At 61.9% G+C, this 21,721-nt stretch overlaps 1 protein-coding gene across 3 annotated transcripts in view; it reads left to right on the forward strand.

The window, feature by feature from the left end:
* PLEKHG2 (pleckstrin homology and RhoGEF domain containing G2) overlaps positions 1-19,549 on the forward strand; it is a 44,024-nt gene extending 24,475 nt beyond the window's left edge. For 2 of the 3 annotated variants that reach the window (XM_065571587.1, XM_065571588.1), the window contains 12 exons: positions 473-604; positions 973-1,155; positions 1,686-1,778; positions 2,660-2,746; positions 3,044-3,077; positions 3,946-4,047; positions 4,375-4,476; positions 5,171-5,212; positions 5,698-5,735; positions 6,282-6,557; positions 8,112-9,534; positions 11,218-19,549. In XM_065571587.1, coding sequence (XP_065427659.1) covers positions 473-604; positions 973-1,155; positions 1,686-1,778; positions 2,660-2,746; positions 3,044-3,077; positions 3,946-4,047; positions 4,375-4,476; positions 5,171-5,212; positions 5,698-5,735; positions 6,282-6,557; positions 8,112-9,534; positions 11,218-13,580 — 4,875 coding nt within the window. In that variant the 3' untranslated portion in view covers positions 13,581-19,549. The remainder of the gene's footprint in view (positions 1-472; positions 605-972; positions 1,156-1,685; positions 1,779-2,659; positions 2,747-3,043; positions 3,078-3,945; positions 4,048-4,374; positions 4,477-5,170; positions 5,213-5,697; positions 5,736-6,281; positions 6,558-8,111; positions 9,535-11,217) is intronic. The other variant, XM_065571589.1, reaches the window with a different exon arrangement.
* Positions 19,550-21,721: the final 2,172 nt, after the last annotated feature.

Raw genomic sequence — 21,721 nt, forward strand, 5'->3', positions numbered from 1 at the left:
CCCCATAGCCAGCGTTCTCGCCCCGCTCCCCACAGCGCCCCCTGCTGGGAGAGACTGGGAGCTCCCCCCATAGCCAGCGTTCTCGCCCCGCTCCCCACAGCGCCCCCTGCTGGGAGAGACTGGGAGCTCCCCCCACAGTCAGCGTTCCTGCCCCGCTCCCCACAGCGCCCCGTGCTGGCAGAGACTGGGAGCTTTGCCCCACAGCCAGTGTTTGCGCCCCACAGCGCCCTCAGCTGGGAGAGACTGGGAGCTCTGTCCCATAGCCAGTGTTTCCGCCCCACTCCCCCCTGCACCCTGCTGGGGGAGGCCCTGGAGTTGCTGGGAGCTCCCCCAGGGGCATGGCCCTTGTTGCCCAGAGGGCCCAGCTCGGCCTCTCCCTGGCGTCTGTGCCTGGCCCCCCAGGCTGCCGTGGCCCCTGCCTGCGGGGGGAGCCGGTGGGTGCTTGAGGGGCCGTTCTCCTGCCGCCCCCCAGGAGCTGGCCCGGCACTGCGAGCGGAGCGGCGCAGGCTACGAGGCGGTGGAGGAAGCCACCATCACCATGACGGCCGTGGCCTGGTACATCAACGACATGAAGCGGAAGCAGGAACACGCCGCCCGGCTGCAGGTGCGGGGAGCACCATCCTACCACCCCAGTCAACCCCCCCCCCCCCCCAAGGGCCCCTCCTGGCCGGACCCCCAGCTGTTTCCACAACCCCCCCCCTGCTCCCCCAAGGCTCCCAGATGGGATCTCCTCCCCCCTGGGTCACCCCCTTGGCAGACCCCAACTAGTCTCCCCCATCTCCTGGTCCCTTCCTGGCTGTACCCCCAGCTGCCCCCCCGCGAGCCCTCCCATGCCAGGGACCCTTCACCCCGGGTCACCCCTTGGTGGGATCCCCCAGCCGGTCCCTCCCCCGCTGCAGGTCCCCATCCAGCCAAGCCCGCCCCCCAGCCCCGGTCCGCGCGAAGGCTGATCTGCGGCCGTGTCCCCCCCAGGAGCTGCAGGGGCTGCTGGTGGGCTGGATGGGGCCGGAGCTGGAGGCCTTCGGGGAGCTGGTGCTGGAGGGGCAGTTCCGGGTGCAGCGGGTGCGGCGGGAACGCGCCTTCTTCCTCTTCAGCAAGATGCTGTTGGTCGCCAAGCGCCGCGGGCCGGCCTTCGTCTACAAGAGCCACATCTTCGTAAGGGGGGGGCCCCGCCCAGTCGGGGATGGGAACGGGGAGGGGCACCCCATCCCCTGTGGGGCGTGGCCAGGACTCGCTCTCTTCTCTGGGGGGCGGATGAGGGAGGGGGGCTCCCTATTATCTGCGGGGTAAGCAGGGGGAGGGCCGCCCCATCCAGTGGGGGATGGGACGGGGGAGGGGCACCCCCATCCCCTGGGGGGGCGTGGCCAGGGCTCGCTCTCTTCTCTGGGGGGTGGTTGAGGGGTCCCTATCCTTTGGGGGCTAGGCAGGGGGAGGGCACCCCAAATCCACTGGTGGGCAGGGGCCCCCCTCACATCTGCTGGCTTTCCCAAGCCGTCCCCTGTGGCTGGGGCGGGGTCTGTACAAGCCCCGCGTGGGCCCCATCGAGGGGTGCCTGGCCCCTGGGCAGTTCCCCCTCCGCAGCTCCCCCCTGTGGCCCCCGGGGCCCCCGCGCTGTCCCCTGCCCCCGCGAGGGGCCGGCGGCCAGAGTGGAGAGGGGCCATGCTGCGCTCTCCTCCCCCCTCCAGTGCTGTAACCTGGCCCTGTCGGAGAGCCTCAAGGACCCCCTGAGCTTCAAGATCTCGGACCTCACCATCCCCAAGCAGCAGCACGTGGTGCAGGTGAGTGCGGCTCCCCCACCCCCCATATTGCGGCGCTAGGGGGCAGGGGCTCAGCAGTGGGGTTGGGGGGGGGCGACGAGGACTCTGCCCTTGCAATGAGTTCCAAGGGCAATTCCCCAATGCGGCGCTAGGGGGCGCTATGTTGTGGGGGAAGGGTCTCTTCCCTCATAGGGAACCCCCCCCCCCGTATCCCCCGCGGGGCTGCAAGGGGTGTGGGGGGGCTCAAAAGGGGGCGCTCTCCTCACTGCCCCAGGGTTGTGGTAGGGCGTGTTGTCCTTGTGCCGGAGAGATGCAGCCGAGATCCTGCCAAGTTGTGGCTACTGGAGATCCCCTGGCACTTGCTCCTGGCCCAAAACCCGGATCGGTTTCCCCTCTGCGCCTTCGCTTGGATCCTTCACGCCGGGTGAGGGATCCCTGTATAAACAGCCCCTGCACCACACCCCAGAGGTAGCTGCATCTCAACAGTGGGTGAGGGGTCCCTGTATAACCAGCCCCCACGTTTCCCCTCTGCGCCTTCGATTGGATCCTTTGCGCCGGGCGAGGGGTCCCTGTATAAACAGTCCCGCGCCCCACCCCAGAGGTAGCTGCATCTCAGCACCGGGCGAGGGGTCCCTGTATAACCAGGCCCTGCGCCCCACCCCAGAGGTAGCTGCATCTCAGCACCGGGTGAGGGGTCCCTGTATAACCAGCCCCTACACTCCACCCCAGAGGTAGCTGCATCTCAGCACCGGGCGAGGGGTCCCTGTATAACCAGGCCCCGCGCCCCACCCCAGAGGCGGTTGCATCTCAGCACCAGGCGAGGGGTCCCTGTATAACCAGCCCCCGCCCCAGAGGTGGCTGCAGATCAGCTATGGCTGTTACTTCCCCCGTCCCCTCTGCAGGCCAGGAACCAGGAAGAGAAGCGGGTGTGGATCCATTACCTGAAGCGCCTGATCGTTGAGAACCACCCGGCGTCTATCCCTCAGAAGGTGAGCCGGGGAAGGATGCAGCTAAGGGGTCTCCGCCGGCCGCTCGGAGTCTGTTCTCAGACCCCGCTCCTGTTCCTAATGGAGCCGTTGCCCCCGGCTGCCTCCCGCAGCCAGTCTCGGCCAGGGGCCAACAAGGGACTGGGCCTTGGAGGCTGCACTCCCCTCTTACCCCTGCAGGGGGCGTGGCATGCTGCAGCCAGGTGTGCAGTAGCCCCTGGAGGCCGCGCGCCCCTCTTCTCCCCACAGGGGGCGCTGTGCACTGCAGCCAGGTGTGTAACCCCCTTTTCCTTGTTACAGGCCAAGCAAGTGCTGCTGGAGAACAGCTTCCAAAGTAAGTGAGCGGCTCTCTGCACCCAGCCCCCCCCCCCTCCCGGAGCCGGGGAGAGAACCCAGGAGTCCTGGCTCCCAGCCCCCCGCTCTAACCACTAGACCCCACTCCCCTCCCAGAGCTGGGGAGAGAACCCAGGAGTCCTGGCTCCCAGCCCTCCCCTGCTCTAGCCACTAGACCCCACTCCCCTCCCACAGCTGGGGAGACAACCCAGGAGTCCTGGCTCCCAGCCGCCCCCCCCCCCCCGCTCTAACCACTAGACCCCACTCCCCTCCCAGAGCTGGGGAGAGAACCCAGGAGTCCTGGCTCCCAGCCCTCCCCTGCTCTAGCCACTAGACCCCACTCCCCTCCCACAGCTGGGGAGACAACCCAGGAGTCCTGGCTCCCAGCCGCCCCCCCCCCCCGCTCTAACCACTAGACCCCACTCCCCTCCCAGAGCTGGGGAGAGAACCCAGGAGTCCTGGCTCCCAGCCCCCCTGCTGTAACCACTAGACCCCACTCCCTTCCCAGAGCTGGGGAGAGAACCCAAGAGTCCTGGCTCCCAGACCCCCCCGCTCTAACCACTAGACCCCACTCCCTTCCCAGAGCTGGGGAGAGAACCCAGGAGTCCTGGCTCCCAGCCCTCCCCCGCTCTAACCACTAGCCCCCACTCCCCTCCCAGAGCTGGGGAGAGAACCAGCCCCCCACCTCTGCTGTAGGCCAGTAGCCTTGTGGCCGTTGCTGAGTGACGGGAAGGGAGGGGATGGAAGGAGGAGGGGCTGGGCAGGGTTTAAGCTGAGCACAGGACTCGTGGGGCTGCCGGGGTCGACAGCGTTTGGGGAGAGGGGCAGGGGCGGTGGCGTTAGACGCTCCAACCCCTCGTCTGTACCAGGCTCCCCGGAGATCCGCTGCAGCCCGGAGCCCCTGAAGACGCCGGCCCCCTCTCCAAGGATGGAGGACGCCTGGGGCTTCCCCCGCAGCAGGCGGCAGTCAGGTACTAAGGGGCCGGGGGGGAAAGTGGGGCGCAGCAGCTCCTGCAATGGGGGGCGTGTTCCCAGCCATGGGCCAGGGCAGTGCCCCGTTGAGCTGAGCCGGGACGCCATGGGGATCTTGACGCCAGCGGGGTCGGGGTGGGACCGTGTGCCAGGGAGCGGGTCCTGGCACTAATGCCCCGATGTGCAAGGACCCTGCTGCACTCAGGGGCTGGGCGGGGGGGAAATCCTGACCCAGCGCCAGAGTGGGGGGCTGGCGCCCCAGAGAAGCCAGAGGCAGGGGTGTGGCAGGATTCCCCTCCGATCTGGGCTCTCCTGTCCCGTTTCAGAGCCACCCAAATTCATGTGCAGCCCGGAGAGAGCCCGCAAAAGCTGCCCTGTCGTCCAGCTGGACGGCGCCACTCAGTACCGCCGGGGGCGCAGGCAATCCGGTGAGTGCCCCCGAGCCAGCACGGGACGGCAGGAGAGGAGTTTGCCGGGACTCAGCCCAGCTCCTATGGGGATTGGGGGGGGTGGCACTTCCCAACTCATGCAAATGGGGCCTCCCCGTCAGTGGGTTCAGCCGACAGGGGAAGGATTGATTGGGCCACGAAGATAGAGCACCCCCTCCCGCCCTCCGATGGGGAAACTGAGGCATGTATGTGACAGAGCTAGGGAGAGAACCCAGCCCCCCTGCTCTAGCCACTAGACCTCACTTCCCTCCCAGAGCTGGGGAGAGAACCCAGAAGTCCTGGCTCCCAGCTCTGGGAGGGGAGCGGGATCTAGTGAGTTAGAGGAGGAGGGCTGGGAGCCAGGACTCCTGGGTTCTCTCCCTAGGTCTGGGAGGGGAATGGGGTCTAGTGGCTAGAGCAGGAAACAACAGGGTCAGGACTCCTGGGTTCTCTGCCAAAGACTCACCGTGTGACTTTGTATAAGTCTCGTCCCCTTGTTGTGCCTCAGTTTCCCCCCAACCTCTTTGTGCCTCAGTTTCCCCGGCTGTCATTCCGCCGGCTGGGGTGGGCCACACAGGGGAGCGCCCCAGCTCTTCCTGGCAGGGTGGAACCTGAGTGGTCTTAACGAGGTGTTCCCGCCCTCTCCCAGCCCCCGGGGGGCTTCAGCTAACACTTCTCCTTCCTCTGCCCCCAGAGCCGGCCACTGAGCTGAGCCAGATGGGGCAGGAGCAGAACGGTAAGTATCCCCCACCCCGCTCTCCTGGTGCCCCTCAGTCCCGACCCGCAGCCCCCACCATGCCCTGGGCTCTCCCACTGCTCTCCTGGTGCCCCTCGGTCCCCCTCACCTCCCTGCTATCCCAGCCCTGGGCTCCCCCCAACCAGGCCCCTCAATTGGCTGCGTTGCCAACAAGCAGCCAGTCCTGAGTTATGGATCTCCGCCTTCTCCGGAGGGTTAGGCAGTCACTGGCTATCCCATCACTGCCCACTAGAGGGGAGTCTTGCCCTTTCCTCTGATGCAGGCAGGATACCGGGGTAGATGGGCCCCAAGTCTGGTCTGATCTGGAAATTCCCGTGTTCCGAAGAGCCCGGGACAGGACCGGAGCCCGGGAGGCGCTGGCGGGGCTAGCCCTTGTTTTGGCAGACAGGTCCGTGCTGGTGGGTTTCTGGGCCGGCTGCTCAGGTGTCTAACTCTGGGTTTGTCTCTTTCCCTTCTGTGCTGAGGTCGCTGTCGGGGGCTCCCGGCCACCCCCAAATTGAAGGTAAGGGGCCGGCGTGTTCTGGGGTTTCCCTTCCCCAGTTGGTGTTTTATTGCTGCCAATAGGGCCTCAGTGCCAGGGTAGGAAGTTGGAAGGTGTGCGTTGTGCTCCCAGCTCAGGGGGTGGGGGCAGGACTCCTGGGTTCTCTCCTTGGTTCTGAGAGGGGAGTGGGATCTAGTGGTTACAGCGGGAGGAGGCTGGGAATCAGGACTCCTGGGTTCTCTCCTTGGCTCTGAGAGAGGAGTGAGGTCTAGTGCTTAGAGCTGGGGGGGGGGGGGGCTGGGAGCCAGGACTCCTGGGTTTTATCCCCAGCTCTGGGAGGGGAATGGGGGCTAGTGGTTAGAGTGGGGGGAGGCTGGGAATCAGGACTCCTAGGTTCTATCCCCAGCTTGGGTGGCGGGGGAGGTTAAAACAGGCAAATAACCTCGCTTCCCTCTCCCCACCCAGTGCCCAGGTCTGGGGGGCCTGCGTGCCGGGATTGGGGGGGTGGGGGAGGGAATCAGTCCAAGACTGCCATCCTTAGCAGCCTGGGGCCTCTTCCTGTTGCAGCACGCGGGCAGCGAGGGGGAGCTGTTCCCCGCCCCACCGCCACTGGCGCTCTCGGGCAGCGTCTGCACCCTGGACTCCAGCGTGGCCGAGGAGTCAGACCCCGGTGAGGACGCCGAGTCGCCCCCGTTCTGCCTGGCCGAGGAGCCGCTGTCCATCACCGAGGAGATCCTGGAGTTGCTCACCCAGAGGGGGCTAAGCAGGGACCTGGGGACAGAGGAGACGCCCTGGGGGCAGGGGGAGCAGCGCCCTGGGAGCCCCACTCCACAGCCGGAGCAGGTACGTGAGGCGGGGCATAATGGGAGAGAAGGTAGAAGCAGCATTGGCTAGTGGATGGGGCATTGGGCTGAGAACCAGGACTCCTGGGTTCTGTCTCTGGCTGAGGGAGGGGAGTGAGGTCTAGTGGTCAGAGCAGTGGGTCTGGGAGCCAGGACTCCTGGGTTCTGTCTCTGGCTGAGGGGGGGGAGTGAGGTCTAGTGGTCAGAGCAGTGGGTCTGGGAGCCAGGACTCCTGGGTTCTGTCTCTGGCTGAGGGAGGGGAGTGAGGTCTAGTGGTCAGAGCAGTGGGTCTGGGAGCCAGGACTCCTGGGTTCTGTCTCTGGCTGAGGGGGGGGGGGGGGAGTGAGGTCTAGTGGTCAGAGCAGTGGGTCTGGGAGCCAGGACTCCTGGGTTCTGTCTCTGGCTGAGGGGGGGGGGGAGTGAGGTCTAGTGGTCAGAGCAGTGGGTCTGGGAGCCAGGACTCCTGGGTTCTGTCTCTGGCTGAGGGGGGGGGGGAGTGAGGTCTAGTGGTCAGAGCAGTGGGTCTGGGAGCCAGGACTCCTGGGTTCTGTCTCTGGGAGGGAAGTGCGGTCTAGTGGTTAGAGCAGGGCCTGGGACTCAGACTTCTGGGTGCCTACTGGTAACATTTTCAAAAGCACCTGACTTAAGAGCAAACGTCCTATTTTCAAAAGCGACTGGGCCCTTCGGAGTCTGATTCTTCCCGGGTCCCTTAAATGGGACTTGGGATCCGAAACTGCGTTGGGGCTTGTGAAAATTCTACCCCGGCTCTGCCGGCGCAGCGCCATCAGCCTTCCGCCCAGCCTGAGATCTGGCTGTGAAATCCTGCGATTTTTGCCTGAGAAATCGTGAGATTCAAGGGTTCTTTCTGCTGCTCTGAGGTCACATTTTCACCCTTTTCCGTGCAACCAGGAGGGCTAGCAATTTGCTTTTGGTCTTTGAATCAAAGCCGAGATTCCCCCGAAAGAGCATGATTCCAAGAGCTGTGTGATTATTAAGGGAAAACCGCCAGGATCTGTTAGCTAGACCTGGACGGGAAACTTTGCTCATCCTAGGATCACGGTCAAGAGATCGAAACATTTTCCCTTCCCGAAGCGGGACGTAAAATCAAAATCTCAAAGATTTTCACCAGTCGGAAATTCGTTTCTCTTCTGGTCGTTTCATTTCACTTTTGATCCTTATTTTTTAACTCGGGGCTCTCCATAAATGACGTAACACATTTTGGGGCGACTTTCAAGCCCTGCCCGCCCTGGGTAACACTTCGTAACACGGGAACAAAGAGCGAAATGAAGGATTCACCCACCCGCTGCCGTGTTATCTAATTTTTTATTATTGCTGTGTTTTATTATATGGTTTGAACCGGAAAACTGGAATTTTTCATTTAAAAAAATGTAGAAACTTTTTTCCCGAGGTGTGTTCGAGGCGAGAAATGCGTCCGTTTCCCGCCAGCGGGGGTCCGGTCTCGACGGATCACCATTTTCTGCTGGAACAATCCTTTGCTGGGAACTATCCCCCCGGCCTGGCTCTGACCCTGCTGTTATCTGTTTTGATCCCCCAGGATCTGCCTCTGAGCCGAGCCGTGCTGGGAGAACGAGCCGAGGGAAGCGAGGTTCAGGAGGGAGACGCCGCCGGGCGAGATGAGCCCCGCCCTGGCAGCCTCGGCGTGACGCAACCCCTCCCTCCGCACCGTCCCCCCCGCAGCGAATCGGAGGAGAAGCAGGAGCGGGGCCCTTCCCCTCTTTGTGTCCTAGAAGACCTGGGTGCAGAGGAGGCCGCCGGCAAGCCAGAGGTCCTGGCAGGGGATAACGCCCTGCGTGCAGGGCGGGAAGCGTCCAGCGGGGAGCTCGGCTCCACCGATGGGGCCTGCCCCCCGTACAGGGATGGGTCAGCGCGGGACTCGCCGCTGACCCGAGACGACCGGCTGCTGATTGAGAAGATCAAGTGCTACTACGAGGCGGGCGAGGCTGCCCCAGACCCCCCCGCTCGGGAGGGCGCCCTCTCCGCCCCCGCCGGCGTGGTGCGGGACTCTGTGCTCCACCTCAACCGCCTCCCCCAGCAGGAGGGTGCCACGGACCGCGAGGGGGGCGGGGCTTCCTGGGCCAAGGCCCGCCCTGCCCGCCAGGAGGATGCTAGGAGGAGGTGGGGCCAGTTTCTTGACCAAAACACCACCCCTCATGACGCCAACCAAGAGGATTCTGGGAAGGGAGAGGGCCCGGCCTTTGATCAAGGCACTCAATTTGGCGCCAACCAAGAGGCCCAAGAGGATGTTGGGAAGGGACAGGACCAGCCTATCAACCCAGACATCCATGGCGCCAACCAAGAGGATGCTGGGAAGGGGCGGGACCAGCTCATCAACCAAGGCACCGAAGCTAGCGCCAACCAAGAGGATGCTGGGAAGGGGCGGGGCCAGCTCATCGACCAAGGCACCGAAGCTGGCGCCAACCAAGAGGATGCTGGGAAGGGGCGGGGCCAGCCTGCCAGCCATGTTGCCCTGCCCCCTGCCAGCCAGGAGCCCGAGTACAAGTCGTGCGCGGAGATCCGGCGGGCCTGGCGGGAGAAAGAGCGGGGGGCGGCGGACGCCCTGGGAGCACGCACCCCCCGCATGAAGCAGGGCAGCAAAGGGCCGGCGGCCGCCCGCGAGCCCCCACCGTTCCTGGAGCCCCTGTGGATTGTGGAGGAATCGGATCTGGCTGCCCCGCCCCGGCTGTCCCGTGGCGACGCGGTCCCTCGTGCCGATGGTGTCCCGCCCGCCGGCTACGCCCCCCTGCCAGGGTTATATGAGGACACTGCCCCTTGCCTGCTGGAGAACTCGGAGCGGATCCTCAGCAAGGTGCAAGCCCTGGCGCGGATGTACAGCGAGAAGATCAGCCGGGCCAAGACGGCCCGGAGGCCGCAGGACGGGCCGCGCCGCCCGGCACCCAGCAGGATGGGCACCCTGGAAAGCCTGCGGGAGGAGATGCCAGGGCCCTGCCTCCCTCGCTGTGAGTCCCAGGGCCTCTGGCTGGGTGGGTAGGACCCCCCTGCAGCGGCGTGGCTTGGAGGGGGGCCTTGGGAGGGGTCTGGGGCAGCCCTAGGTGTCAGAGAACTCCTCCCCTCTGTAGGGCACCCCAGGGTGCCACTCTGTGTGCCAGGCTCTCTGCGGCATGGCTCTCCCTCTCCCCACTGCTCCCCGCTCCGTGTCCCATTCCCCACCCACCTGAGCCAGCCAGTCCCCCACCCTCGGATGGATCAGAGCCGGCCTCCCCCAGAGGGGAAAGGCTCCGTGTCCCATTCCCTGCCCCCCTGAGCCAGCCAGTCCCCCCTTCAACTCTCTAGGCTGTGTGGAGAATCATGATGGGTCCCAGGGCAATGGGGTAACGTGGAGTCCAGATCGGGGCAGACTCTGAGCCTCCAGCAGCCCTGGCCTGTTTGCCCCCGGCTCCCCGGCCGCTGGCTTTCCCTGCCGCCTGCCTCGCAGGTCTGTGTACCTGGATCCCTCCTTACGTCCGTCTCTGCTGTCCGAGCGTTTGTCCCTGGGTGCCTGGACCCCAGAGCAGGCCGCACTGCGCGCCGGAGCCACCCGGCCGGTCCCAGAGCTTGGTAACGGGTCCCGGCCGCAGCATGCGGCCGGCGCAGAGCCGCCCAGCGAGACGGGAGTGCGGAGCCCGAGCAAAGCCATCCTGGGGCCTGGGGTGGAGGGAGCGGCCTGGAGCTGCACAGGGGCCTTTGTGCCGGCTGCGGCAGGAGCGGCCCGCTTGCGGGGCTTTCCTTCAGCTCAAGCCGTAGATGCCGGGGGTGGATTTCAAGGACGTGGGTTCTAGTCCCATCTACCCTAAGTAGGTGAGGACTATCCCCACAGCCTGCAACTCATCAGCCCCGTGCAGGAAGCGTTCACAGGCGCAGCTGGGCCCCGTTCGGTGACACACACACAGTCATTCCAGGGGGGCTCAGACTAGAAAGCTGGTTGTAACCCCTGCAGGCTGCCAGCCCCCCACCCCCCCCACCCCCCCGGTGTCAGAACAAAAGCAGCTGTCCTGGGACCGGCGCCCAGGAAAGAAAATGCTCCTTGCGGGGTCCTGAGAGCAGAGAGCAGATGGGAAGGGCTGCTGGGAACGTGGAGCGCAGGGGGGGCTGGCTCTGGTGAAATCAGACCCTGCCATCTGAGCAATGTGTGTGGGTCTGAGCGAGAGACTGCAGCCCCCCCTGCTGGCACGGGGTGCGCTCGCGCGCTGGGCGGAGTTCCCGGATTTGCTAGGCCGGGTCCCCAGCCGGGGTGAACGCCAGAGTAATAGTCCCAGGCAGTGGGACCCAGCACCATCCCTTTGACTTCTGTGGTTCCTAATGCCTGTTCACACCAGCTGGGGGGAGGAGGGGGAGAGGGGGGGGTCTGGCCCTGCACCCCTAGCTTTGGGGGTAAATTGGGGCCACGTTCTCAGCCCTGCAGTAGGCGAGAGAATAATATTCGTCCCCTCAGCAGGTCTCCACGTGCTTCACAAAGGGGGGTAAATTGGGTCCCCTTTTTACAGATGGGGAAACTGAGGCACAGGGCTTTCCTGAGGTCACCCCAGAGTAGCACAAGGACTAGAACCGGGTCTCCTGAGGCTCATGCCCACTAGGCCGCACGTGGGGATAAGGGGCGTAAGCCGACAAGGAGCCGCTGACCCCTCTCCCTTTGTCTCCCCCAGGCGAACCCCGGCTTTACGGCCACGTGCTCATCCGCGAGCCCCCCCTGCACGTGAACTGCGTCCAGGAGAACGTGCTGCTGGTGGCCGCCGCCCGAGGGAACGCCCTGGATCTGCGCAGCGACCGGCCTGCACCTCTCCTGGCTTCCCGGTGCCTGGGTTCGCCCCCGGCAGAGGAGCCGGGAGCCGCCCGGCAGGAGCCTCCCCCCCCGCTGGTGGAATCGCCCGCGAAGCTCAGCGGGGACCCCCCGAGCCCAGGCGATCCGGTTGGGGAAGCCCCCGTCATGGACAGCTCTCCCCCGCCGGCTCCTGACGCTACCAGTGGAACTGGCACGACACCCGAAGCCAGGGACTTTGAGGGAGCCGGGTGCCCGTCGGTGCCAGGCTGCCGAGCCGAGCTGGCGGTCTGCGGGCGCCGGGGTGAGCCAAGCGCCAGGGAGGTTTCTGCGGATACAGCAGCCTCCTCTCCCTTCAGGGAAGCGGCCCCGAGCCAGCAGGCGTCAGAGGTGACCGGGCTGGTCCCAGCCGCCTCCCCCAGCCCTGCGGCGGAACGGCAGCCTGCGTGTGTTGGCACGTCCACCGAGCCCGACCCGCTGGGGCCGGGCCCCTCCATCCCTGGCGCTGGCCCCCCGGAGCCGGCGGGGGAGCAGAGCGGGCCCGTCGCCGTCCTGCTGCCAGAGGAGCGAGCCCTGGCTTTGGGCAGGGATTCCCGGCCTGGCACTGAGGAGCTGCTCCCCCAGCCATCGCCGGGGCCCGTCCGCTGCGGGACTGGAGAGGCGTCCCTGTCTCCCGCGCCGGACCCCGTCCCGCCGGCGGCGCCCTCCAGTGCTGCGGGATCCCCGTCTCCGCTCCACAGCAACGTCCTGCCCCTGGCAGCTCTGCCGTGCCGGGGCACCTGCCTGCCTTCCCGGGCCACGGGAGTGGCACGCCCGTCCCCGGAGCTGTCCTCAGCTGCAGCTGCCCAGCCCAGCCGCTCCGTGGCCCGGTCGGCTCCCGCTTCGCCCAGCTCCGGCCCCCTCCCGGCTCTGCCGCGCCTCCAGACCTCCTCCCCGGCACACCGGCGCCTCTCCTCCAGCGCCGCGGCCATCTCCAGGTACATCGCCGCCTCCTGCATCAGCCAGAGCCTGGCCAAGAGAAATGGTGCCCCCTCGGGGCCACCTGGCACCCAGCCACCGCTGGCAGAGACCTCGGCACCCACCAGGCCTCTGCCTCCCTGCTCAGCCATCCCGAGACCGTCCTCCTGCCCCTTGGGGCCACCTGGCACCCAGCCTCCGTCGACAGAGACCCCGGCACCCACCAGGCCTTTGCCTCCTTGCGCAGCCGTCCTGAGACCATCCTGCCCCTTGGGGCCACCTGGCATCCAGCCTCCATCGACAGAGACCCCGGCACCCACCAGGCCTCTGCCTCCTTGCGCAGCCGTCCCAAGACTGCCCCCCGGCCTCTTGGGCTCCAGAGCTCCAGCCCCCCCATCTGCTCCATTCCCCAGTGAGAAGGCCAACGCCTGGTCCCATGGTACCAGCAAGCGGGACCCTTCCCAGCTCAGCGTCTGCCCTTCCCCCTGTGCCAGCCCTGGGTCGCCCTCTCCCCCGGGCTGTTGCCGCGATTCCAGCTGGCTGGAGGAGCCCATCCCCTCGGCGTCTGGCTCGGCCGTGCTGCTGGCCTTCGACCGTCTCTCGGGGACGTGCCCGGTCCCCCGGGCTAAGCAGCCCGCCCCCTTCTCCTCCGCTTCAGAGCCCAGCTCCAGGGTCCAGTCTCCAGCGCCGGCGTGCCCCCGGGTGTGCTCCCCCCCTCCCTCCAGCCAGCGCCACGCAGTGGGTAGAGCTGGCTGTGCCCCCCCACGGCCTTGCTCCTTTGCCCCCTTGCACGTCCCCACACAGCCTTCCACCCTCCGCCTCTCCTCCCCCCTGCAGCCCACCTCCCATCCCTCCGCCACGTTACCTCAGCCGGGCAGGAGGCCGAGGGGAAACCCCGAGAGCCCTCCATCCCCTAGAGACGGAGACGGGGCGGGGTGCTGCTCCAGGGCGCCCCCTAGCAACTCAGCCAGTCCCAGCCCCGACGAACTGGATGGCATCAAGTGGCCAGACGTCCCCGGCTTGCGTTCCAGGTACGCTGACCGGGCGGGCAGCATGGGGCCGCCAGGCTCGCCAGAGGAGTACCCCAAAGCGAGAGCGGACTTGGCTCGGGACACGGGACCCCATCGGGCCAGCTACTCCACCACCGTCAACATCCAGATCGGGGGCAGCGGCCGGATCGCCTCCTTCAGCAACGCTCAGGTCAGCCTCACCCACCCGCTGCTGGCGGCGCCCGGGCAGCACGGCGCTAGGCGGATCAACGGCAGCACCTTAGAGACCCCGCAGAAAACGTGACGGGCCAGGTCGGGTGGGGGGGGAGGGGGGGGTTACAGCCACGGCTGCAGGAGCGCTCCTGGCTCTGCACGTGCCCGGGACCAGTGGTAATATATTTCTGGGGCTGGCTGGTATGTGGGGGGGGATGAATTGTTATTGACCCACTGGGGTTGGCAGGGGTGGGGCCAGATCCCCAGCTAGGGTAATTTGGCCGTACTCTATTGACACCAGCTGGGGATCTGGGCCCATTGACCCCACTGGAATGAGGCCCATTGATACTAGCTGGAGATCTCGGTCCATTGACCCTAATGGAGCGATGCCCATTGACTCCCAGTGGAATGAGGCCCATTGATACTAGCTGGAGATCTCGGTCCATTGACCCTAATGGAGCGATGCCCATTGACCCCCACTGGAATGAGGCCCATTGATACTAGCTGGAGATCTCGGTCCATTGACCCTAATGGAGCGATGCCCATTGACTCCCAGTGGAATGAGGCCCATTGACACCAGCTGGGGATCTGGGCCCATTGACCCCACTGGAATGAGGCCCATTGATACTAGCTGGAGATCTCGGTCCATTGACCCTAATGGAGTGACGTTCATTGACCCCCAATGGAATGAGGCCCATTGAGGCCAGCTGGGAATCTGGTTTCCTGAGTGACTTCAGAGGCACAGTGGGGTGGATAAGGCCAGCTGAACTCGAGAGTCCATCCGTGCAATTAAGCAACTGTTTCCAGGCCAGGAGGGATCAGCGGGGCCTGGTCTGTAAAAGCCGTGTGCCCCCAACTGATTGTGCTGGTCCCAGCCAGGTGGCCGCGGCTCCCACAGGCCAACAGGCAAAGTGCTCCCCCCCCTGCAAGCCCCATTGCGAGGCAGACGGCATTCAGTTCTGGCTCTGGGTGGTTTTAACCGCCTGGTTTGTTCCTCGGCTGGTTGGGCCTGCATCGGGACCAAAGTGAGCGGTGTGGGTGTTTGTAAAGGGGAGTGGGCACTAGAGGGACACAAACGCACACAGAAGACTAGCCAGCAGGAGCGTGCACGGCGCAGTACGGACACATGCACACCTCTTTAACCAGCAGGGGGATCTGCATGCACAGCCGCCTAGCCAGAAGGGAGCAGTGTGGACGCACAGAGAGCCAGCAGGGGGCAATAGGAATACACCCAATTATTTCCCCCTAAGTGTGAAAACCAAAGTGTCTTCCGGGCCAAATCCTTGCTTCAGCCAAACTCTCCTTGAAGCAGCCCAGGAGAGCGGGGGCAGCAGGCATGAGGAAAGCCATTGTCCTGGTTCAGAGCCGCCAGCCCCACCGCATCTGGCCCCGTTGAGCTGTATGAAGCCTGGCTCAGATCGCTAGACCCAGGGGTCAGGTTCAGTCTTTGGACTCTGGCGCATTGAGATCTGAGCTGTGGCAGCCACACACCATCCCTGTTGTGCCTTCGCTCTGGTGTCCCCGGGCAGAAACCCAGCTCCACACAGGTCCCTCTTAAACCTGCGTGAGATGTTGGCCAGGGGTTGTATTCCCAGTTCTGCTACAAACTCCTAGTGTGTGATTGTGGTCTAGCCACTTAATCTGCCCTGTGCCTCATTTTCCCCCATGGGGATTGTGGACTCTTTGGGGCAGGGTGTGTAGCTTGCTCTGGGCACGGCATACATCTCAATGTTCCCGGGTGCTACTGTAATTAATCTAATATAAACCAAAACGACAGCTCTGGTGAGCAGGAGCGGGTGCTGTTTAGCCTCCATGCCCTCAAAGGTCTAGGAAGTGGAAGTTGCTTTCTCTGCAAGGGAACCACAGATATGTCCTCAACACACACGTAAGAGTTGACCCCAGGGTGTGCTGGAAATGTCAAGGCAGCCACACGTCCGTCTCTTTCCGAGGCCTAAATGCACCTTAAATTCAGAAAATTCCCCCATAAAAATTGCAGTGGGACAGTTGGGTAGAACTGGTGTTTTTTTTAAGTATTTGTATCAGATCAACATTGAAATCACCGGCTCAATGTCCGTTTAAACCAGCTGGGAATCTGGCCCCATTGACCCCAGTGGAACGATGCCCCGTTTAAATTAGGTGGAGCTCCAGCTCTTAATCCCTACAGAGTGGCAACTGGTGCAGATTACTCCAGAATGATTTTTTCCCCCTCCCTACACCTGTAACTCAAAACCACCCCTCCATTTCTTCCTAGCTTTCCCTGGAGCGGAGTTGCTGTGAGATTCTAGTTGATCTCTCTGACCAATTCAAGACGCAAAATAAATTTGCTTAAATATTGCAAGTAAAATCCCTCCAGACGTAGCAATCCTGGGTTGTGATTTGGATGAAACTTCTTGGGAGTGTTTGAATCCCTGCTCGTTTGCCTTGAAATTAACAAGGGGAAATCATAGACGTGTGTGTGTGTTTCCTTTCCCTAAAAGAGGAAATCAGGAAGAGGGGGGCAATGAAACGAGAATAACGAAATAAATATTAGCTCCTTAGAAAAGCGGTACAGTTATTTCTGGGTTTTTTGCCATGAGTTTTTCTGCTTCGTTTCTAAAGCTGGATGGCACACGGAGATTTTAAATTGGAGCAGCAGGTAGTTAGAGAGACTCTGGTATTGAATATCGAGCCTTCCAGATGGAACCATTTAGCTACATGTTTCGACAAATTATTTCACAGCCCACCATTTGGGGAGAAAAAAAAAATCTCTCTCGGGTTATTACCTCCTTTACTGCCTGTAATGTATGAGCCTGCGTGTTTTCGTCCCTTTGAGAGGCAACTTTTTACGCTTCTGACTGCTAGGGGCAATGCGAGCCTTGGGCAATCCGTCCAGGATGTCACGGCCAGTTTTCAAATGCTATTAATTTCCTTCTCGGGTAGGTTTTTTTTAAAGGCCAGAAGGCATCATTCTGCCCTTCTGTATAATCCAGGCAGCCACCTGAGCGAGAGCCAGTCTTTAGCAAGAGGCACCTGGTCGTGATCTGAAGATTCAGAGAGAGAGAATCTGCCCGATCGCTTGGGGAACCTCGCCAGGGGTTAGCCCCTTGCCCCATTACAAACTTGCTGCCCGCTCCCTGTTTCCAGTCCGAATGTGTCTTGCTTCAGCTCCCTCCTGCTTGGTCTTGTTCTGCCTTTGCTCGGTTATAAAGCCCTCTGCTCTCAACGATGTCCTCCCCGTGGAGGTCTGACTGCCCTTTTTGATTCAAGCAGCCGGTCAAAGCTGGGGGCCCTGCAATTGGGCAGAGAAATTGACGATAGAATCTGGCACCTTTGAGGCAATCTTGTTTATTTGCAAGGGGCCGTACAAAGTCCTGTTTCTCTGAACACAGTCAGATCCCAAAAATGGGAGGTCGCTTCCTTCCCTGCAGCAGCACACATCCTGGGTGTGTGTGTGTGTGTGTGTGTGTGTATCTCTCTCTCTCTCTCCTTGGGCTGTGCCCCCAAGACACTTACCCCAAAACCGATACTCTGCCAAACTCCCCTCCACCGAAGGCTTTCGGATTCCTGAGTGGCTGTGGTTTGCCGCGGTCTTGGAGCGTGCTGTTGTATCTTACGTTGAACCTGAAGGAAGGGCAGCGGTTAGCCCATCAGTTTCAGGGGTTTTAACCCAACCTAGGGCAGTACTTCTAGCCCGACATCACGTCGTCGCCTCGGTTAATGAAATCAACTGAGCTTCCCCAGCCCTCACCTTGATCTTGTAGCTCCTCTTCGTTCATGGACCGGACTCTGATCTCACTTCCACCTGGTTTATGTCGAGGGGGCACCAAACTGGAGCTGAGCCGAGGCCCGTCTCGCCCGGTATCCCGGCTCTGGGGGTGGCCAGCGTCAGGTGCTGCAGAGCAAAGTGTAAGAACCCCGCAGGGGCAGATGGGAGATAAGCTCCCCCCTCTCCGCCACATTAGGTCTCTGTCTCATCTCTAATAGTCTGAGATCGTCTTAAGCCCTGAAGCATGGGGTTCTGTCTCCCTCAGCATGGTTGTAAATCGAGCCACTCCCCCAGGGTATTATTATTATTGTCTGCATCAGAGTAGCACCTAGGACCAGGACACCCCTTCCCCCCATGCCAAACACTGCGTGTTTTCATTGCTATTAGGTGTATTACGGTAGCACTCAGGCACCCTAGTCATGGCCCAGATCCCATTGCACCAGAAGCTGTATGTTTCTGTTAGTATTAGTTATATTACGGTAGCACCCAGGAGCCCAGTCATAGTCCAGGACCCCCACTGTGCCAGGTGCTGTACATTTGTTTGGCTATTAGGTGTATTACAGTAACACTCAGGTGCCCAGTCATGGCCCAGGACCGCGTTGTGCCAGGTGCTGTATATTTTTATTGCTATTAGGTGTATTACGGTAACACTCAGGCACACAGTCATGGCCCAGGACTGCATTGTGCCAGGTGCTGTATATTTTTATTGCTATTAGGTGTATTACGGTAGCACCTAGTTGCCCAGTCATGGCCCAAGTCACTGTTGTGTCAGGTGCTGTACAGACACAGAACTGTCCTAATTCCAGTGTCTTCCTGTGGGGGGTTGTCCTGCTGCAGAGGGGTGAATCTCAGCCCCAGGGAGGAATTGTGGTGGAAGTGGCCCTTCCTTCCCCTCCCACCCCCCCCCCCCAGGAATCCCTCTCCCCCCCTCCCCACACACACCTGCTTTGTACCTGGGCCACATGGTACATATTTTTCCAGCCTCGTCTCCCCGGCACCACTTCCATCTCTGCCGCCCCTCGGCCAGTTCTTTCCTGGTGTCGTTTCCTGCCTGTCCTCAGGGCCATCCAGCGAATCAACCGCTATATTTGCTGTCGCCCAGATAACACCCCCACCCCTGCAAATGGAAAAGCAGCAAGATACAGCCAATGCCTAGTGCGGCCCCAGGTCTGGGCAGGAATGCGGTCTGGTGGTTAGGGAGGGAGCCAGGACTCCTGGGTTCCACTCCCGGCTCTGGGTCGGTGTGTGATCTAACAGAGAGAGCAAGGGGGCCAGGACTCCTGGGTTCCTGTCCTAGTTCTAGGAGAAAGTGAAGATCAACAGTTAGCAGAGGGAGGCCCGGACTCCTGGGTTCCATTCTCAGCTGTGCCACCCCCTCCTGAGGCAGGGCCCTCCTAGACTCATGCCACCCCCTGAGCCGTGGCGAGGAGAGGGAGGATCACACGGGAGGTCGGTGGACATCTGAGTGTGACCGGCGGGTGTGCGGGACGGGGGCAAGTGGTAGGTGCCGAGGGCTGTGAGAGTGAGAAGCGATGAGGGCTCCAGGGATCAGACTATCCAGGTATTCGTACGCTCCTGCTCTGCCCATCACCATGGCCTCTGAGCCCCGCCCAAGCGCTAATGGATTGCTCCTGACAACCTCGCCCATCTCTTGGATTTCCCCACTGCCCTCCAATCCAGCAGAGCGTGGCCTAGTGGTGAGAGCAGGGGGCCGGGAGCCAGGACTCCTGGGTTCTTTGTAAGCTCTGGGTGGGCAGTGGCGTCTAGTGGTTAGAGCGGGGACGGGGTTGGGAGCAGGTTTCATGGGCTCTACCCCTAACTTTGTGAAAGGAGAGTGTTGTTTCCAGTCAGTGATTAGAGCAGGAGGGACCGGGCGCCAGGATCAGGCCTCTGGTACCGTCGTCTCCGTCCAAATTGTTGGAGAGCCACTTGTGACCGAAAATGAATGTTTACAGTTTCCTCCGGGCCAGCGGCCGCCTCGGCTCACACCCGTGCTCGCCAGCGCTTTTGTTATTTTCAAAGAGCTTCGTCCATTATTTATGCTGTTCACAATCACCTTTAACTTAATGCCACAGGGTTTAGTTCCTCTGGCTTCTTGTGAAGTTTGCCTTCTTGTAAATCCATTGGCGCTGGTTAGGATCTGATGCTATGTTACCGGTCTGGTGGATTGGTTTATGGCCCCTGTATCGTACGTACAATTTGTTTGGACGTGTTTGTTCTTTTTACTTCTGGTTTTGTTTTGTTTTTGTATTAAAGTTAATTTTGGGAGAGAAAAAAATTTGCCATCAGTAAATAAACAGTAAATGTTTTCAGTGCCACTGGACTCTCTCTTTCTCGAGCAGGCCCTCATTGGAATAACTGTCCCCAGCACAGCTTAACATCTCACTAGCCGAGCTTTCGCAGATGGGGAAACTGAGGCCCAGGAGAAAGTGGCTGCCCTACAATGAGCTGGTGGCAGCGCTGGGATTAGAACCCAGGAGTTCTGGCTCCTGACTCAACCCATAGACCACTCTCCCTGCCTCAGCCAGAAAGAGACCCCAGGTGTCCTGGTTCTGATACCCCCTTGCTCTAACCACTAGACCCAACTCCCCTCCCAGAGCCAGGGAGAGAACCCAGGAGTCCTGATTCCCAGTCCCCTCCCCCCCTTAAGGGTCCTCCCTTCATTATTGCAGAGCAAGGGCAAACCTGTGGGGCAACTCCAGGAACCCCAGAGCCGGGGGCCAGGGGCCACCTGTGAGCACTCGGAAAAAAATCATCCCGACAAGGAACTTGAGTGGGGCCCATTAACCGAACATCCTCCCCTCCCCCATCAGTCCCTCCCCCCATCACCCCACCTCCCCATACACCCAGCCTCCCCCTGCCCTCTTGTTCCCCCCTCCCCCTGCTCTCTCTGCCCCCTAACAACCCCTCTCCACACACTCCCTCTCCCATATGTATCCTCCCTGCCCCCACACTCTTCCCCTCTCCTGCTGCCCCTCCCCTCACAACCCACTCCCTTTTCTGCCCCCTCCCTAAACAACCTTTCCACTCCCCCATAGTATCCTCCCTTCCCCCACACCCCTCCCCTCTCCTGCTCCCCCTCCCTTCACAACCCACTCCCTTTTCTGCCCCCTCCCTACACACAACCCCTCCCCCCTGCAGCTGCTCACAGCCCAGACACACAACCAAGCAGATCAAACCCAGGTGGCCTTTGCGGGGGGCTCCCGGGGTGACCCTGGCCTGTCGCTCTCCCTCTTGCCTTCAGACAGGCCGGAGACATGAAGGGGCTGGAAATGGACGCACAGCCCCGCTCAGAACCCCCCCGCGTACACACACCTGCACTAGACACCCCCCCCAGCTCGTATCCCACAGCTGTTGCGGGGGGAGGGAGACTGTTCTCCTTTGGAGCTGGGTTCAAACCGGGGCCAGCCATGGTGCACCTGGGCTCCAGTGAGCTGAATGAGGGAGCCCGGACTCCTGGGTTCTATTCCCAGCCTTTGGGGTTACAGCAGCTTGGGGTCTAGTGGTTGGAGCAGGGCAGTCTGGGAGTCAGCACGCCTGGGTTCTATCCCTGGCTGTGGAAAGGGAGCGGGGTCTAGTGGTTGGAGCAGGGCGGTCTGGGAGTCAGGACGCCTGGGTTCTATCCCTGGCTCTGGAAAGGGAGCGGGGTCTAGTGGTTGGAGCAGGGCGGTCTGGGAGTCAGGACGCCTGGGTTTAGAGTGACCAGACAGCAAATGTGAAAAATCAGGATGGGGGTGGGGGGTAATAGGAACCTATATAAGAAAAAGACCCAAAAATCAGGACTGTCCCTATAAAATCAGGACATCTGGTCACCCTACCTGGGTTCTATCCCTGGCTCTGGGAAGGGAGCGGGGTCTAGTGGTTGGAGCAGGGCGGTCTGGGAGTCAGGACGCCTGGGTTTAGAGTGACCAGACAGCAAATGTGAAAAATCAGGATGGGGGTGGGGGGTAATAGGAACCTATATAAGAAAAAGACCCAAAAATCAGGACTGTCCCTATAAAATCAGGACATCTGGTCACCCTACCTGGGTTCTATCCCTGGCTCTGGGAAGGGAGCGGGGTCTAGTGGTTGGAGCAGGGCGGTCTGGGAGTCAGGACGCCTGGGTTCTATCCCCGGCTCTGGTTCTTAAACGTTCCCATTTTACAAAGAACTCGCCTGAAGTCCCAGTGCTGGGAACAGAACCCAGGTGCCCGGCAGACCCAGTTCTAATCCGCTCTGCCTTTCAGACTGGATGTGTCCCATATATGTGCCTGGGTAAGTCTCTCTCTAACCATTGTGTGACATTTATTCCCTTCCAGACCTCCGGGCGCTTGATTCCCACTGCTCTGCGGCTGCCTGGCAAATAGCTACATCACCCACTGGCAAAGCTTGTCTGAACCCTCTCCACCCCAGCTCCCGAGTCATTTCTCCTGGAGTGCCATAGGAGGTGGGACTCTGAAAAGCCAGCATTCAAAGCCTGCAGGGGGATTTTATGGCTGCATGGCCTA

This window comes from Chrysemys picta, chromosome 17, assembly GCF_011386835.1.
Source record: "Chrysemys picta bellii isolate R12L10 chromosome 17, ASM1138683v2, whole genome shotgun sequence".
Classification (NCBI taxonomy): Eukaryota; Metazoa; Chordata; order Testudines; family Emydidae; genus Chrysemys; species Chrysemys picta.